This window comes from Mobula hypostoma, chromosome 18, assembly GCF_963921235.1.
Source record: "Mobula hypostoma chromosome 18, sMobHyp1.1, whole genome shotgun sequence".
Lineage (NCBI taxonomy): Eukaryota > Metazoa > Chordata > Chondrichthyes > Myliobatiformes > Myliobatidae > Mobula > Mobula hypostoma.
Window position 1 is genome coordinate 14,942,902 of NC_086114.1, and position 17,307 is coordinate 14,960,208.

At 43.7% G+C, this 17,307-nt stretch overlaps 1 protein-coding gene across 2 annotated transcripts in view; it reads left to right on the forward strand.

Annotated features, from left to right (window-relative positions):
* Nucleotides 1-635: 635 nt before the first annotated feature.
* LOC134358358 (collagen and calcium-binding EGF domain-containing protein 1-like) overlaps nucleotides 636-17,307 on the forward strand; it is a 221,731-nt gene continuing 205,059 nt past the window's right edge. For both annotated transcript variants that reach the window (XR_010020867.1, XM_063070488.1), the window contains exons 1-2: nucleotides 636-1,208; nucleotides 1,826-1,906. Coding sequence is in view for 1 of the 2 variants with exons in the window: in XM_063070488.1 (XP_062926558.1) it covers nucleotides 1,141-1,208; nucleotides 1,826-1,906 (149 nt within the window). In the remaining variant the exon portion in view is untranslated. The remainder of the gene's footprint in view (nucleotides 1,209-1,825; nucleotides 1,907-17,307) is intronic.

Consider the following 17,307-nt stretch of genomic DNA (forward strand, 5'->3'; position numbering starts at 1 on the left):
ACCCCTCTCCACACAGCTGATGACCATGCAGCCCCCCCACCCCTCTCCACACAGCTGATGACCATGCAGCCCCCCACCCCTCTCCACACAGCTGATGAATCGAAAGGAACGGCAGAGACCGAAACAGTTTGACACCAGAGTTGCCAGTCATCTCAAATTAAGACTGCCTGAGGGACCCCAGCTCTGGATTTTTCCTCAGGGTTTAACTCCCGAAGCCTTCGCCACGAGTGAGTATAGCCGCAAGGCAGCGGAGGTTTGAGATCAGAGTTTTCCTTCTCCACGGCTGACTAGCCCCGACTGCCCGAAGCGACAGGATTTAAGGCGCCAGTAACCCGCCTTTGCTGTCAGTAGAAACGGTTCCGCCGGGTTTAGCAATTAAGGTCAGGATCTGGACTTGTTTGTCAGAGGCCATTTGAGAGGCACGACATTGAGAGTGTTTAATAGATAACGAGAATTTATCCCCACTACCACCCCCCCCCGGCTATGGTAATCTTAAGGAGGCAAATCATAAACACGAGAAATTCAGTAGATGCTGGAAATCTTGAGCAAAACACGGAAAATGTAGAAGCTCAACGAGTCAGGCAGCATCTATGGAGAGGAATAAACAGTCGACGTTTCAGGCTGAGACCTTTCATCAAGTCTCTGACGATCCGGAGCTGCTAGGTTAGAGTGAGGTAGTGGGAGGGATGTGCGCGGTAGGTATACGGGGTGGAGGGAGCGTCAATTTCACCTTGTCAGTTACAGGACACGGTAACACCAGGTGGAGGGAGCGTCAATTTCACCTTGTCAGTTACAGGTAACACCAGGTCAAACTGCTTCCCAAGAGCAGTGGAGACAGTTCCCGTTTTTATTACTGGAGGGAAAAGATTGGGGAGACCCGTCGGCTGGGACAGAGCCAAATTCTCCACCCTCCTCTTGCCTGTCCCACATTGCCCCGCTCTCCGCTCTGGGACGGGGGAGTTGCGCATCGTGTGCTTAACAGAACAACTCTTCCACACCTCCGGGTCTGCCCCCTCCCCCCACTGAACCAAACCCACGAGGAAATCAGAAATTACGGCCAACGAGCGCTGTGTCATCTCCGGCATGGGAGGGGAATCTTCATAGGTCGCCAAGGACGTGAACTGCGGGGATAAAGTGGCGATGATTTTCGCCTTCGTCCTGGTGTCATCCGTTCGCCTCTATTCTATCGTGCGAGCCCAGCTGGAGAGGTAAGAGTTAATTAATCTCCCCCAGTGTTAACGCGTTAATATAACAGGAGATGGGGGCTAAACGCGCTTTATAACCCGAGGCGTCCCTTACAGCGCGTTAGCGTCTGTTACTGAAATCCGCACTCGCACCCCAGAAGTTAAGAACTCCGCTGGGAAGCAGTTTTATTAAAAGAACGGGCATCCAATTTGTCCCATAAATTCGGGAGTTAACTGTGAATCGCGATTCTTCTCCAAATTACTTCACAGGGATCCGAGTGAACTCTAGAAACCCCCAAAACAACCAGCAAAGATGCGGGAAATTCTGCACCAGGTTGCCAATTACTTCTCCACGCTCTGTTAATTCTCCGTGCTGGGGCAGCGGAACTTTGAACGTTTCTAAAATATTCTTCAGGGCGAAACAAAAAAAATAGTTGCCATGCACTCGGGGAGTTAGTGAAAGTGAGCTGGTTTAGATTCGATTGCTAAAAAGGATCTCAAAATAAAATTGCTGACATCCTCCCCTTTAACTCGGAGGGTTTCGTCCGAACCACTCAATACACAACAGTGTGAGAGCACTCTGTAATTCCTTCGTGACAACCAACGCATAATGGCTAAAGGTTTCATATTGTTTTAATCAGCGAAGCTTGCTCTGCGAATCATGTGGCCACGTTGGAATATCGCTGCACCAAGGCGTCTGGGGAGGTATCCACGTGTTTAAGGTAAGGTTTTGGGGTTAACAAGGATTCTCCCAGCGGGGTTAATATGGTGACAAGAGGGTCAAGTTCCTGTACCCTTTGAACCACAGCTGCAAGGAACTGAGGTTGGGAGTGGATTTGAGGCATGATAAGACTGGACACCTGTGTTTTGTTATGCTCAGTGTATAGTTAGGGTTAAAGAGGCCAAGGGACAGAGAGAGAACAGACAGCTGGACCTATAGAATTATACAGCATGGAAACAAATCTTCAGCCCATCTTGTTGATGCTGATTAATTTACCCTCATCAGCTGGTCTCAGTTAAAGATACAGATTAGCTTTATTTGTCACATGTACATGAAAACATTGAAACACACAGTGAAATGCCTCAACGACCAACACAATCCTTGGCATTGGGGTCAGCTCACAAGTGTCGTCAGGCTTCTGGCACCAACATAGAATGCCAGCATCTTACTAACCTTGACCTAATATGTATTTGGAATGTGGGAGGACACCTTCTGTCCCATCGGTTGTGGAGAGCATACAAACTCCTTTAAAACAGCATCGGGAATCGAACCCTGACTGATGACTGGTGGCACTATAATGTGATTGTGCCAGCTATGCCACCCACTAGCTATCATATCCCTCCAAAGCTTTTCCATACATGTACCCGTTCAAATATATTTGTAATTGTATCCACCTCGAGAGCTTCCTCCACCATCCTCTGTAAGAAAAAAGTTGCCCTCGGGACCTTCTTAAATCTTTCCCCTCTCTCCCTAAACCTATGCCCTCTAGCTAAGACTCCCCAGCCTTGGGGAAAAGACTGTGACCATTAATCTTGTAATCCTCCCATGACTTTACAAGGCCAAACCTCAGCCTCTAATATTCTGGAAGAATGCAAACAGTCAAGCAGTGTCCTTGGAGAGAGAAACCAGTAAGCATTTCATGTCAGGATAAAAAAAAACAGAAACTGCAGGAATCACTCAGCGGGTCAGGCAGCATCTGTAAGGTGAGAAACAGAGTTAATGTCTCAGATTGAAGACAATTTCTCTAAACTTAAAACACATTTGGAGCATTGTGTTCATTTCTGGTCACCTCATCATGGAAAGGATGTGGAAAGTTTAGGGAGGGTGCAGAGGAGATTTACCAGGATGCTGCCTAGATTAGAGAGCGTGCCTTATGTGGAAAGGTTGAGCAAGCCTGGGCTTTTCTCTATTGAGCAAAGGAATATGAACGGTGACTTGATAGTGATGTACAATAAGTGGCATGAACTGAGTGGGCAGCCAGAGACTTTTTCCCAGGGCAGAAATGGCTGATATAAGGGGGCATAATGAGAGAGAGGGGGATGTCACAGGTAAGGTCTTTTTTTGAAACAGTGAGTGTTGGGAACAGGGAATGTCTTGCCAGGGATGGTGTTAGAGACAGATACAGTAGAGATATTTAAGGAACTCTTAGAAAGGCACATGGAAGATTGAAAATAGAAGGCTATGCATGAGGGAAGGATTAGATTGATATCAGAGTAGGCTAAAATGTTGGCTGAACATCGTGGACTGAAGGGCCTGTAATGACTGTGATGTTGTATGTTGTATGTTCTATGAGGTATCAGCTCCTGCAAGTATTCTCATGGTGGAAATTTTCTACTGTAGGATCCAAGGGCACAGCCTCAGAATAAAGGAATGTCCCTTTAGAACTGAGTCAAGGAGGGATTTCTTCAGAGTGTGGTGAATCTGTGGAACTTATTGCACAGAGGGCTGTGAAGGCCAAGTCATTGGCTGCATTTAAGGCAGAGATTGATGAATTCCTGATGGGTAAGGGAGTTAAAGGTTGTGGTTGAAATAAAAAAAACTTGTTAGCAATGATAGAATGGTGGAGAAGACTTGATGGGCCGAATGACCTAATTCTACTCCTATATCTTGTATCTTATGGAGCTCATTAAAACTGTTAAGATTATGACTGGAAGGGAGATAGGTCGTTCATTCTGACCATGGAGTCTGGAAGTAGGGATCATTGTGTTTTGATAAGGGTCAACTATTTAGGATAGAGGTGTGGAGAAAAGTCTTTATGCAGAGGAATGTTAATCTTTGCAATCCTCTACCTCACAAGTTTGTACGCTCAGCATGAAGCACATTCACTGGGATTGACAAATTATTAAGTAGCTGCAAAGTGGAGATGGAGATTGAGTGGTAAAATATGTGAGACATATTTTGAGAATGAACAAAGGGCTAAAATTGAGGGGCCAAATGGCTGAAGTTGTATTAGACATTGGTGAGTCCTAATGTGTGCTGTTTTGGTTACCCACCTACAGGAAAGATATCAAAAAGTTTGAAAGATTGTTGAGAAAATTTACAAGGATGTTTGCTGCATTTGAGGACCTGAGTTGTGGGAAAGGTTGAGTAGGTTAGGACTTTATTCATAGGAGAATGAAGGGAGATTTGACAGTGGTATACACATTATAAGCAGAGTAAACAGGATAAATGGAAGGAGGATTTTCCATTGAGGTTGGGAGAGACTAGGATTAGAGGTCATGGGTTAAGGGTGAAATAGTTAAGGGGAACCTGAGGGGAAACATCTTGTTGCTGTATCAGAGGGATATCAGGGACTGCTGTGTGCTTTGTTTCCCAGAAACTTGGATGCCCCTGCTATTTCAGATACAGCACAGCAGCTCGATGACTTCATCATTCTCTGCAAAGACAGAATAGCTCAATCTTTTAAAGGCAAGGAGATGGAGTATGCTTTATGACTAACTCATTGTGGTGCACGGACATGGGTGGTTCTGTCTCAGTTCTGCTCACCTGACCTGACGTTAAATGTTGTCCTTTTTATCTGCCAAGGGAGTTTTCTGCCATCATCCTGGTAGTGGTGTGCATTTCACCTCAGGCAGGCAGTGGAGGAGCTAAGTTCTGTAAGCAACAAGCACGAAACAGTGCATCCTGATGCCTTCCCTATCATTGCGGGGGATCACAGGCCAGGACAGCTTGAAGAGGTGTCTGAACAACTGCCACCAACTTATCACCTATGGAACCGGGGAGCCAACACGCTTGACCACCATCAAGCTCACTTACTGTGCCATCCCACACCCACACTTTGGAAAGTCCAATCACATGGCTGTACTTTTACTCCTAGCGTATAGGCAGAGACTAAATAGCAGCACTAGTGGTGAGGATCAAGAAGGTGGAGGAGTGCTTCCAGGACGGCATTGAGTCAGTGGACTGGACAATATTCAGGGATCCGTTTTCAAATCTGAATGAATTCACCACATTTGTCATCGACTTCATCAAGTGTGCATGACTTTGAGAACGTACCGGACATACCCAAACTAAAAGCTATGGATGAACCAGGAGATTCATAGTCTGCTGAGATCTGCGGCATTCAAGGCCAGTGGTCTAGAACTATGCAAGAAGTCCAGGCATGACTTATGAAAGGCTTTTTAAAGAGAGAAAAAAACTTACCTCCAACTTAGGTTAGAAACAGAATCGAATGCATGTCAGCTCTGACTAAGTTTGCAAGCTATTTCTTCCTACAAGTGGAAACCTAACATCATGAGTGGCTGTGGTGCTCCACTCCCAGACGAGCTCAATGCCTTTTATGCACGCTTTGTAAGGGAGAGTAAAACTACACCTGTGCAAATACTTGATGTATTTGGTGACCCTGTGATCTCTGTCTCAGAAGCTGACATCAGAACATCTTCCAAGAGAGTGAACTCCTGCAAGGCATCGGGCCCTGATTGTCTACCTGGTAGGACTCTGAAAACCATCTGAGGAGGCTGTGTTCAAGGGCATCCTGAATGTCTCACTGCTGCTGTCGATGGTTCCCACCTGCTTCAAAAGGGCAACAATCATACCAACGGCCAAGAGGAGCAGTGTGAGCTGCCTGAATGACTATCTCTCAGTGGCACTCACATCTACTGTCATGAAGTGCTTTGAGAAGTTGGTCAAGGCGAGAATCAACTCCTGCCAAACAGGGACCTGGACCTGCCGTAATTTGCCAGTTGCCACAATAGATCTACAGTGGAAGCAATCTCACTGGCTTTCCACTCAGCCTTGGATATTCTGGATAATAGTAATACCTTTGTCAGGCCGCTGTTTGTTGATTACAGCTCAGTGCTCAACAAAATCATACCTTCAGTTCTTGTCAACTAGCTCCAAAACCTGGTCCCCTGTACCTCCCTCTGAAACTGGATCCTTGACTTCCTCACTAGGAGACCATAGTCTGTGTGGATTGGAAATAACATCTCCTCCTTGCTGATAATCAATACTGGTGCACCTCAAGGATGTACGCTTCGCCCACTGTTCTACTCTCTTTCCTTGACTGAGTGGCTAGGCACAGCTTAAGCCCCACCTACAAAATTGCCAATGACACAATTATTGTTGGCAGAATTTCAAATGGTGATGGGAGGCACACGGGAGTAAAATAGACCAGCTAGTTAAGTGGTGTCACAACAATAACTGTGCACTCAATGTCAGTAAGACCAAAGAATTGATTGTGGATTGTGGACGCACACCAGATCAGAGGTGGAATGGATGAGCAGTTTCAAGTTCTTGGGTGTCAGCATCTCTGAAGATCAATCCTGGGCCCAACATATTGATGCAATTACAAAGAATTACAACTCCAAGATGGCGCTAGTGAACCAGGGCAGTGTGTTGTGAGCTGCTTACAAAATTTCTAAATATGCTTCTTCTGAATTACTTTCACTGCAATCTGCAGCCTGTAATTAGCTATAAGCCATGTACATTGACAGTCTTAATGAGCAAGCGATTTCATGATCTTCTTACAGACTCAGCAGATTTAATTCTCAAGCGTGCATGTATGGCACCTTTAAGCGGGCAAAGGTACATCACCAAGGCCGAAAGAGAGGGAGGAGGGGAGGACTCCAAGCCAAACCGAAATGCTGAGGAATGGAAGTTCCTCTATCCAGCATCTTATTAGCAAATGTAGACGCTGGAGAACAAGTTTGAGAACATAAGGGCAAGATTGCTGTATTGGTGGAAAATGAAGAACTGTTGTCTTCCGTGTTTCACAGAGATATGGCTCACTTGCAATACAGGGGATATGTTAGTAAGAACTGAGGGCTTCTCAATACATGGGATGGACTGGACTGAGAGCTTCTCGAACCATGGGATGGACCGGACTGAGGGCTTCCTGATACATGGGATGGACCGGAATGAGGGCTTCTGGAACCATGGGATGGACTGGACTGAGGGCTTCTCGATACATGGGATGGACTGGTTCTGAGGGCTTCTCGAACCATGGGATGGACCGGACTGAGGGCTTCCCGATACATGGGATGGACCAAACTGCTGATTCAGAGGAAGCAAAAGGCGGGGATCTGCGAACGAATACATCATGGTTGTATGGACTTTGTAAAAACAGCCATAAGCGCTGTGCCCCTCACAAAATTATTCAGAAGTCTTGGGTGAACCATGAGATTCACAAGCTGCTGAAGGTCAGATCAGTGGCGTTCAAGGCTGGCAGTCAAGCAAGGTACAAGAAGTCTAGGTACGATCTCCAGAAAGCCACTTCATGTATGACATGGCAATTCTGAACTAAACGTGAATCACTGAAGGATGCTCGACAACTGTGGCAGGGCTTGAATGCTATTACTTCCTACAAAATGAAACCAAGCAACATAAGTGACAACAGGGCTTTGCTGGTAAATGTGTTTAATGCCTTTTATGCTCACTTTGACTGTCAAAACATTCATGAACCTTCATGGACTCCCACAACGCCCAGTGACACTGTGATTTCAGTCTCTGAGGTCAATGTGAGACCATCCTTCAGGAGAATGAACCCAGGGAAAGCATTCGGCCCAGACAAGGTACCTGACTGAGTATTAAAGACCTGTTCTGGTCAACTGGTTGGAGTGTTCACTGAGATCATTAACCTCTTGCTTCGACAGTCTGAGGTACCCCACCTGTTTCAAGTTGGCTTCAATTGTACCAATGCTTAAGAAGAATGTAATAACTTGCCTCAACGACTATCATCCAGTAGCACTCACATCTGCTGCGGTGAAGTGCTTTGGGAGGTTGGTGATGAAACATCAAGTCCTGCCAGCAAAGCGACTTGGATCCACTCCAATTTGCCTATCGTCTCAACAGGTGAACAGCAGATGCCATCTCACTGGGTCTTCACTCAATTCTGGAACATCTGGACAGCAAACATGCATGCATCAGGATGCTCTTCATTGACTACAGCTTGGAATTCAGTACTATCACCCCATCAAAACTCATCGATAATCTTCCAGTCCTAGGCCTCAACAGCTCCTTGTGCAACTGGATTCTCGATTTGCTCACGTGTACACCTCAGTCAGTTTTGATTGGCAACAACAACTTCACCATAATCTCCATCACCACAAGGTTGTGAGCTTAACCACCTACCCTACTTGCTTTATACTTACAACAGTGAAGCTAAGCACAGCTCCAATGCCCTGGACCGAATAACAGTTCAGCATGGACTAGATGGGCTGTTTTGGTCCTCTGTGACTCTGTAATTCTATCGAGAGATGTGAGGTTAATGCAGAAAAGTGTTGCTAAGGTATGAGATTAACCTGGTCTTGCTGAACAATGGAATAGTTCTGATGATCCACTCTTGCTTCTCTCTCTTATGGAGACTTGAAACTTCAGATTGTGGAATCTGGAGCAGCACACAATCTGCTGGAGGAACTCAGCGGGCTGGGCAGCATCAATGGGAAGAAAGAAAAAGTCGACATTTCGGGATGAAACCCTGCATCAGGCAGTCCTACATCAAGAAGTTTTGATGAAGTTTTTCAACCTGAGACATCAACAATTTCTTTCCTCTCGCTGATGATGCTTGACCCGCTGAGTTCCTCCAGCAGGCTGTGCTTTCCTTCTGTTTTTTATATTCTTCTTCTTATAACTTCAGCCAGTCATTTACCCAGTCTCAGTGCCAATAATCTACCTGAACTCTGAATTTCTTGATTAGACTGATTTGTATTGTAATTTGCCGACTACCATTGCGAGGGATTATTATAGGGTTTTTCTACAAGTGAGTGGTTTAACCAATGTGGGATAAATTTACTCACCTCAGCATTGAACTGGTTGCACAACCTATGGACTCACAGTCAAGGATTCTACAGCTCAATTTCTCATTTAATTATCTAGCTATTTATTTATTATTTGTTCATTTTTTGTATTTGCACAGATTATCTTCATCTGCCCATTGATCGGTTATTAGCTTTGTGTGGTTCTGTTGTATTTCTTTGTTCTGCTGTGAATGCCTGCAAGGAAATGAATCTCAGGGTAGTACATAGTCATAGTCATAATCATACTTTATTGATCCGGGGGAAATTAGTTTTTGTTACAGTTGCACCATAATAATTAAATAGTAATAAAACCATGAATAGTTAAATAGTAATATGTAAATTATGCCAGGAAATAAGTCCAGGACCAGCCTATTGGCTCAGGGTGTCTGACCCTCCAAGGGAGGAGTTGTAAAGTTTGATGGCCTCAGGCAGGAATGACTTCCTATGACGCTCAGTGTTGCATCTCGGTGGAATGAGTCTCTGGCTGAATGTACTCCTGTGCCCACCCAGTACATTATGTAGTGGATGGGAGACATTGTCCAAGATGGCATGCAACTTGGACAGCATCCTCTTTTCAGACACCACCGTCAGAGAGTCCAGTTCCATCCCCACAACATCACTGGCCTTATGAATGAGTTTGTTGATTCTGTTGGTGTCTGCTACCCTCAGCCTGCTGCCCCAGCACACAACAGCAAACATGATCACACTGGCCACCACAGACTCGTAGAACATCCTCAGCATCGTCCGGCAGATGTTAAAGGACCTCAGTCTCAGGAAATAGAGACGGCTCTGACCCTTCTTGTAGACAGCCTCAGTGTTCTTTGACCAGTCCAGTTTATTGTCAGTTGTCATACTTACTTTGACAATAAATTTACTTCAAAATTCAGTGAAGGTCAGTGTAGATTTGGTGAGTGAAAGGGCCTACGTCTATGTTGTTTCTCTCTTTGGCCTTATCTAAGGCTGTATTAAATGTAATTTTCCTTGCCACGGTGAAGTTTGTGGATGTCGGGTAAGTTGAGATCAGAAGAAAGGAATCGAGGCAAATCTGTTAGACCTCTGACTCTATGACTATTTTTAGCAGTGGTCCCAATCTTGGCATTTAAAATTCAAGCAACACACACAAAAGTTGCTGGTGAACGCAGCAGGTCAGGGCAGCATCTCTAGGAAGAGGTACAGTTGACGTTTCGGGCCGAGACCCTTCGTCAGGACTAACTGAAGGAAGAGTGAGTAAGAGATTTGAAAGTGGGATGGGGAGGGGGAGATCCGAAATGATAGGAGAAGACAGGAGGGGGAGGGATGGAGCCGAGAGCTGGACAGGTGATAGGCAGAAGGGATATGAGAGGATCATGGGACAGGAGGTCCAGGGAGAAGGAAAAGGGGGAGGGGGGAACCCAGAGGATGGGCAAGGGGTATAGTGAGAGGGACAGGGGGAGAAAAAGGAGAGAGAGAAAAAGAATGTGTGTAAATAAATAAATAAATAAATAACGGATGGGCTACAAGGGGGAGGTGGGGCATTAGCGGAAGTTTGAGAAGTCAGTGAAATCCATCATGTGTTAGAGGAGATGCTGAGACAGGATAGCAATGAGCTACTCACAACTTCAGGTGGGTAAAAGAAAGTGAGACCACGAGATGTTTTGAGTCTTGACAGTGGAATGGCAGTATGGTAGTACCTCTGGGATGGAGGTAGAATGGTGTACAAGTAGCTTCTTTTCCAGGATGGAGGACTTCAGTTATGAGCAGAGACTGGATAAGCTGTGGCTTTTACTTTACTTTGGAATGTAGGAGGTCAATGAAATATCTTACAAAACTTATATAAAATCATAACGGGCAGGATAGAGTGGATAGCCACAGTCGTTTTCCCAAAGTAGGGGGAGTTTAAAACTGGAGGGCAGAGGTTTACAGTAAAAGGGGAAAGTTTTAATGAGAACTTGAGGGGCAACTTTTCTACACAGATTGAGATGGGTGCCTAGAATGAGCTGCAAGAAGAAGTAGTAGAGACAGGTGCAATTACAATGTTTGAAAAATATTTAGGCAAGTACATGGACAGGAAATATTTAGAGGGATACTGGATAAATGCAGGCAAATGGGACTAGCTGAGGTAGACAACTTGATCTACATGGAAGAGGTGAGCCAAAGGTTCTTTCCTGTGGTTCCCAGCATATCAGTGTGGCAAGAGCAAGGTCAGAGAGTGAGGAACGACTCGAGGTTTGGATGATTTAAGCACTGGGCCAAATAGAAAAGGTAGTAGATGGAGGTGAGGGACTGGCTAATGCAGCTTTCTACTCCGCCAAGTTTACTCGTCTCTCTGCTGAAGTGAGGCCGTGGCCTGCACCTAATGGGCTCCTGAATCGGGCACAGTGACGACTGGTTTCGTGGCTGTGGACTCACTTTTGTGAATTTCAGTTCTGGGTGTTATTTATTTACTTTTATTGTTTCCAAGATACGTTCTTTTTTTTCTGCACATTGAGTGTTTGACGGTCTCCTCTTTTAATGGGTTCCATTAGGTTTCTTTGTTTTGTGGCTGCCTATAAGGAGACAAATCTGAAGGTTGTATATAGTGTACATACTTTGATAATGAATGTACTTTGAACTTTGAAATTAATTCTCTGACTCCGTGACCAACTAGAGGAGTAACAGTTGCCTTGTCCAGTACAATACATTCCTACCTTTATTTGCATATTCCAGAGAACAAAATCAAGTAGTTCAGTATTGTGCAGTCATGTGCCTGCTCCTTCGCAATTCACCATTTCATTTTTCTGATCACTGCTTTATCTGGTTTTGTGCTTAGGAAGGATGTAAACTGTAATAACTTTGCAATGAAAGTCTTAACAACTCACCTCTCTGAAACGCTGATGTGAATCTCCTGCAGCGTCACGAGAATTTCAAAGGCATGTTTCTGGGCTTTGAGGAGATCCTAGTAACAATGCCGAGCAGTATCGGATAATCATCAGATCAAAGAACTGGATCCAACCGCACTGGACCATAAGGAAATTCCTTTGAAAGCAATTCACTCTTTTATATGTGGCTAAGTCCAAACAAATAAGTGATGGTGAATTTATGTAATTAACTGGTGCACTAAGGTTTGTAAACACTTTGCCACTTGTTTTTGTGACATATGATAACTTCTAATATTCTTTAATTTATTTACTGCCCTTTATCTGATTTGTACATATTCACTGTTCTCCACAGAATATAGTGTCTGTCAATTCTTCTTTTCAGTACACTGCAGTCTATTTATAATGGACCAGTTTGTGCATGTTCTAATGTAGGTGCTAGCATGCTTCATTAGAAATGAGATTAGTCAGAGTGCATTGGAATAACTTAGAGTGAAAAATGCAGAACAACTTTACACCAAATAAGTCAAAAGTTCAAAGTTCAAAATAAATTTATTATCAAAGTACATGTATGTCACCATAAGCACCCTGAGATTCATTTTCCTGCAGTCCTACTCAGAAAATCTATGGAATAGCAACGATAATGGGATCAATTAAAGATCAACTAGAGTGCAGAATTCAACAAACCGTGCAAATGCAAATATAAATAAATAGCAATAAATAACGTGAACATCTGATAACAAGATAAAGAGTCCTTAAAGTGAGACCATTGGTTGTGGGAACATCTCAATGGATGGGCAAGTGAGTGTAGTTAATCCCCTTTATTCAAGAGCCTGATGGTTGTGGGGTAGTAACTGTTCTTGGACCTGCTGCTGCTGAGCCTCTTGTACCTTCTACCTGATGGCAGCAGTGAGAGAAGAGCACGGTCTGGGTGGGAGGAATCTCTGATGATGGATGCTGCTTTCCTACAACGGTGTTTCATGTGCTCAGTGGTTGGGAGGGCTTTATCCGCGATGCACTGGTTTGGTAACTACACGTACCAACTAACTTGCTCAGCTAAACTCATCCTGAAAGAGATTTAATGCAGGTAATTTCACCTTTCAAGATTCAAGTTGTCATATTTCAGTGCACAAGGATAAAGGAGAGTAAAATGATTGCTACTCAGAATCCAATACACCATAAAAGGACACTCGAAGCGTAATAAACAGAATAAGTAAACTGTTGAGGCAGGTTTGATGTTGTCATTTAAAGTTAAATTGGACAGCTATATGGACAGGAAAGGAATGGAGGGTTATGGGCTGAGTGCAGCTCGGTGGGACTAGGTGAGAGTAAGAGTTTGGCACGGACTAGAAGGGCCGAGATGGCCTGTTTCTGTGCTGTAATTGTTATATGGTTATAAGAGCACTCTTATAAACAAAATGTACAAGAAAATGTTGAGTTTGGTCATATGTACATAAGATTAGCTGACGTACATAGATTGATTGTATGTACATAAAGTAACACTAGGTGCAGCAGTATCTGACCATAAAGTGACTGACAGGAAATGATAAAATGATTCATGGTGAGAGGAACTCTTCTAGGTAGGATGAGAACATATGAAAGCACAGTAAAACAGGGACTGTGTAGGTGTAAGTATGAGGGCTTGAAGGGTAAATTGGTGCTTATCTGATGAAATCTTAAACCTCAAACTAAACTGCCTATCTAAAGTTTTCCTCTCACACTGTGCTTGTATTGAGATTGTATTGTTGTAAATGGCTGGCAGTTACAAGTCCGGTTAGAGAGGTTGAATGGGTGACTCTCACCTCCACATCAGGAGGCTGTGTGTTCAAATTCTGAACTAGAGATGAACACACAAGTCAAACCGGGCTTTGCCTGAGATCTTGCTGTAGAGTCATTATTAGCAACCTCTGAGTAAGATTTTGCTGAGGCTCTGTCTGTGTAGTTCAGGGGATCATGGAGTTATATAGTACAGAAACAGGCCATTTGGCCCATCATCTCCGTGCTCACCATCAGCCCGCAGGGCATAACGATTAGCAAAATGCCTTCCAGTGCCAACAATCACCGATTGAGTTTCAATTCCTACTGCTCTCTGTAAGGACTTTGTACGTTCTCCCTGTGACTATGTGGGTCACCTCTGGGTGCTCTGGTTTCCTCCCATCTTCCAAAGGCATGCAGTTAGGGTAGGGGTGTTAGTAATTTTGCGGACGTGCTATATTGATGTAGCACTGGTGACACTTGCAGACTGCCCCAGCACAATCCTCTGACTTTGCTAGTCGTTGACGCAATCAACACATTTCACTGTACGTTTTTACGTTTTGATGTACCTGTGACAAATAAAGTTAATCTTATGGCCATGTGGCAGCTGAACTCCCTGCCCTCACCCAGGTCTCATCACTTATGAGGTGCCAACAGTGTAATACTATTACGTTTCAACTTGCATCGCTAGTCTGTTGATTTTTTAACTTGTGTTGTAAATGCACTTTATGCTAAATGTAAATTTTCTGGAATATATTTCATTTTTGCTGGTTTGTTTGTGGTAATATTACTTAATGTATTGTGTGTGAGTTATAGGTGCTGTATTGTGCACCTTGGTTTGGAGGAAGCTTGTTTCATTTGGTGGCATACGTGTATTGTATATGGTTGAATGAGAATAAAATTGAAGTTGCATTTGAATTTACACTGATCCTGTATATCCTTCATACTGTTCTTGGCCACTACCTCAACAATGCATTACTCTGAGTAACATTAAACACTCCCTGAATGTTCTTAGAGTAGATGATCTGATCAGTCCTCACATTATGTTTTCATGGAACAAACTGTGTGCAGTTTGGCTGATCTCTGTCCTGCATTGTGGAAGTTCCTTTCAGGTAACACCCTTGGTTTGAGGACAAGCTTCTCCTGTGGGTTCCAAAGCAGCCAATGATGCCAGTTTGGGAAACACCCTTTCACAGGTGGGGCAGGCGTGGTGGAAGAGGTGGGTAGGTGAGTAATTTATGAAGTGGTAGCCTCCTTCCCTCACCTACACGGTGTGATCTTAAGGTTATCCACTATGAGTGCTAGTGGGGCAGTCAGTGGGGGTGTTTCACTTCTTGAAGGAACCTTTGAGCGGATATTTTAATCCCTATTGCAGAAGGGATGACTTCTCAAAAATACTGATATTAATATTGGTTTATTTTTGCCCCATGTACTGAGATACAGAGAAAATCCTGTTGGTGTGCCATCGAATCAGATCATGCTTTACATAAGTACACTGAGGTAGTAAAAAGAAAATCAGAATATTGAATATAATGATGTAGCTATAGAGATTGTGGAATGCAGATTCACATATAACGTGCAAGGCCCAAAGCGAGGAGGCTTCTGAACCAGTGTGGACCACTTCTCTCGTCACTACTCTGAACTTGTTCTACAACCTGCTGATTCACTCTCATGGACTCTTTACAACTCGTGCTCAATATTTTTTATTTGCACAGTTGTCTTCTTTTGCACATTGTTTGCTCATTAGTCTTTGTCTGTCTTTGGTTTTTGTTTTGGTAAATTCTGGTTTTTTTTACCCTGTAAATGTCTGTAAGAAAATGAATCTCAAGTTGATATATGATGAAGTATGGTATATGTAATTTGATAATGTATTTACTTTGAACTTTGAGATCAAGAGTTTATCTTTTGGAGAATGAGAGGTCTGCTCAACAGTTTGATAACAGTGGGATAGAAGCTGTCCTTGAGTCTGCTGGTATGTGCTTTCAAGCTACTGTGGCTTCTGCCTGTCAGGCGAGGGGAGCAGAGAGAATGGCGGGAGTGTGATGTGTCCTTAATTACGAGGGGTGATTGATAAGCTCGTGGCCTAAGGTAGAAGGAGTCAATTTTAGAAAACCTAGCTCATTTATTTTTCAACATAGTCCCCTCCTACATTTACACAGTTAGCCCAGCGGTCGTGGAGCATAGGTATCCCTTCTTTGTAGAAGTTGACGTCTTGGACCTCCAGAAGGTGGTCCACAGCACGTGTGACTGATAAGTTTGTGACCTAAGGTAGAAGAAGATGAGTTATACAGCTCTCGTTACATACACGTGCAATTTAACTCTTTGAGTGATAATGCAGAAAGTTTGAAGTTAATAACTCATCTTCTACCTTAGGCCACGAACTTATCAATCACCCCTGCTGTGGACCACTTTCTGGAGGTCCAAGATGCCGACTTCTATAAAGAAGGGATCCGTATGCTTCACGACCGCTGGACTAAGTGTGTAAATGTAGGAGGGGTCTATGTTGAAAAATAAATGTGCTAGGTTTTCTAAAATTGACTCTGTCTACCTTAGGCCATGAACTTATCAATCACCCCTCGTATGTTGGCTGCTTTACCAAGGCAAATGGAACTGTACATGAAGTCAGCAGTGGAGTGGTTGGTTTCCAGATGTGCTGAGCTGCATTCACAAATCTCCTGTGGTCTTGGGCAGAACAAAGCTGAAAGTTTATTTATTTTCAAAGTACATATATGCGTTGCCATATACTATCCCGAGATTCTTTTTCATATTTATTTTAGAGATACAGTGCAGAGTAGGCCCTTATTACCCTTCGAAGAAATTGGAGCACCTGGGAAAAGCCACACATTCCACAGGGAGGACGTACAGACTCCTTACTGATAGCACCAGAACTGAACTCCGAACATGAGAATTCCCTGAGCTGTAATGGGGTCATGCTACAGTCACAGTAGGCCAAAGAAATATAATAGAATTAATGAAAAACTATACACGAAAATGGCTGGCAACCAACCAATGTGTAAGTACAAAGAACAAACAATAAATAAATAAATAATGCTGAGCATATAGGTTGTAGAGTCCTTGAAAGTGAGTCCATTGGTAGGCTCTTGCCATACCAAGCTGTGGGGAACATGGATAGCATGATTTCTATATTGGATCTGTAAGAATTGGCAGGTTTCACTGAGACAGGCCAAATTTCCTGGCCTTTGGAGGACCTAGATCATCATGGTGCTTTCTTGGCCATTTTGTTTACGTGGCCGGATCGGGACAAATGGTTGGTGGTTTGGTTGTAACTTGTTCTGGAGCATTCTGAAGGGAAATGAAAGGCAATATAGAATGCTTTCCTGAATTTTCCAGTTTTTATTCCCCAGTTGCCCTTGAGATATGGTGATGAGCCATCTTATTGAACCACTGTTTCCCCAATAGTTGTTTGGGGAGGGAGCCCCAGGACCTGAACCCAATAACAATGAAGAAATGATACGTTCAAAGTTCAAATAAATTTATTATCAAACTACATATATGTCACAATATACAATCCTGGGATTCATTTTCTTGCAGGCATTCAGAGTAGAACAAAGAAATACAATAGAATCAATGAAAAGCTTTGTCTCATCATTGATGGGCACCTGGTTGACATGGAAGAATTGGGCCATGGAAGAGTTGACTATAATAAAGATGGATATTTTAAAACTGTTACCTTGCAGAAGAGGGAGCAAAGTGGATCAGTGAGGACTTAGTATGAAAGGAGATGTATAAAGAGAAATTACTCTTCGTAATAGCACTCTTGTGCCATGATGAGCCCATCC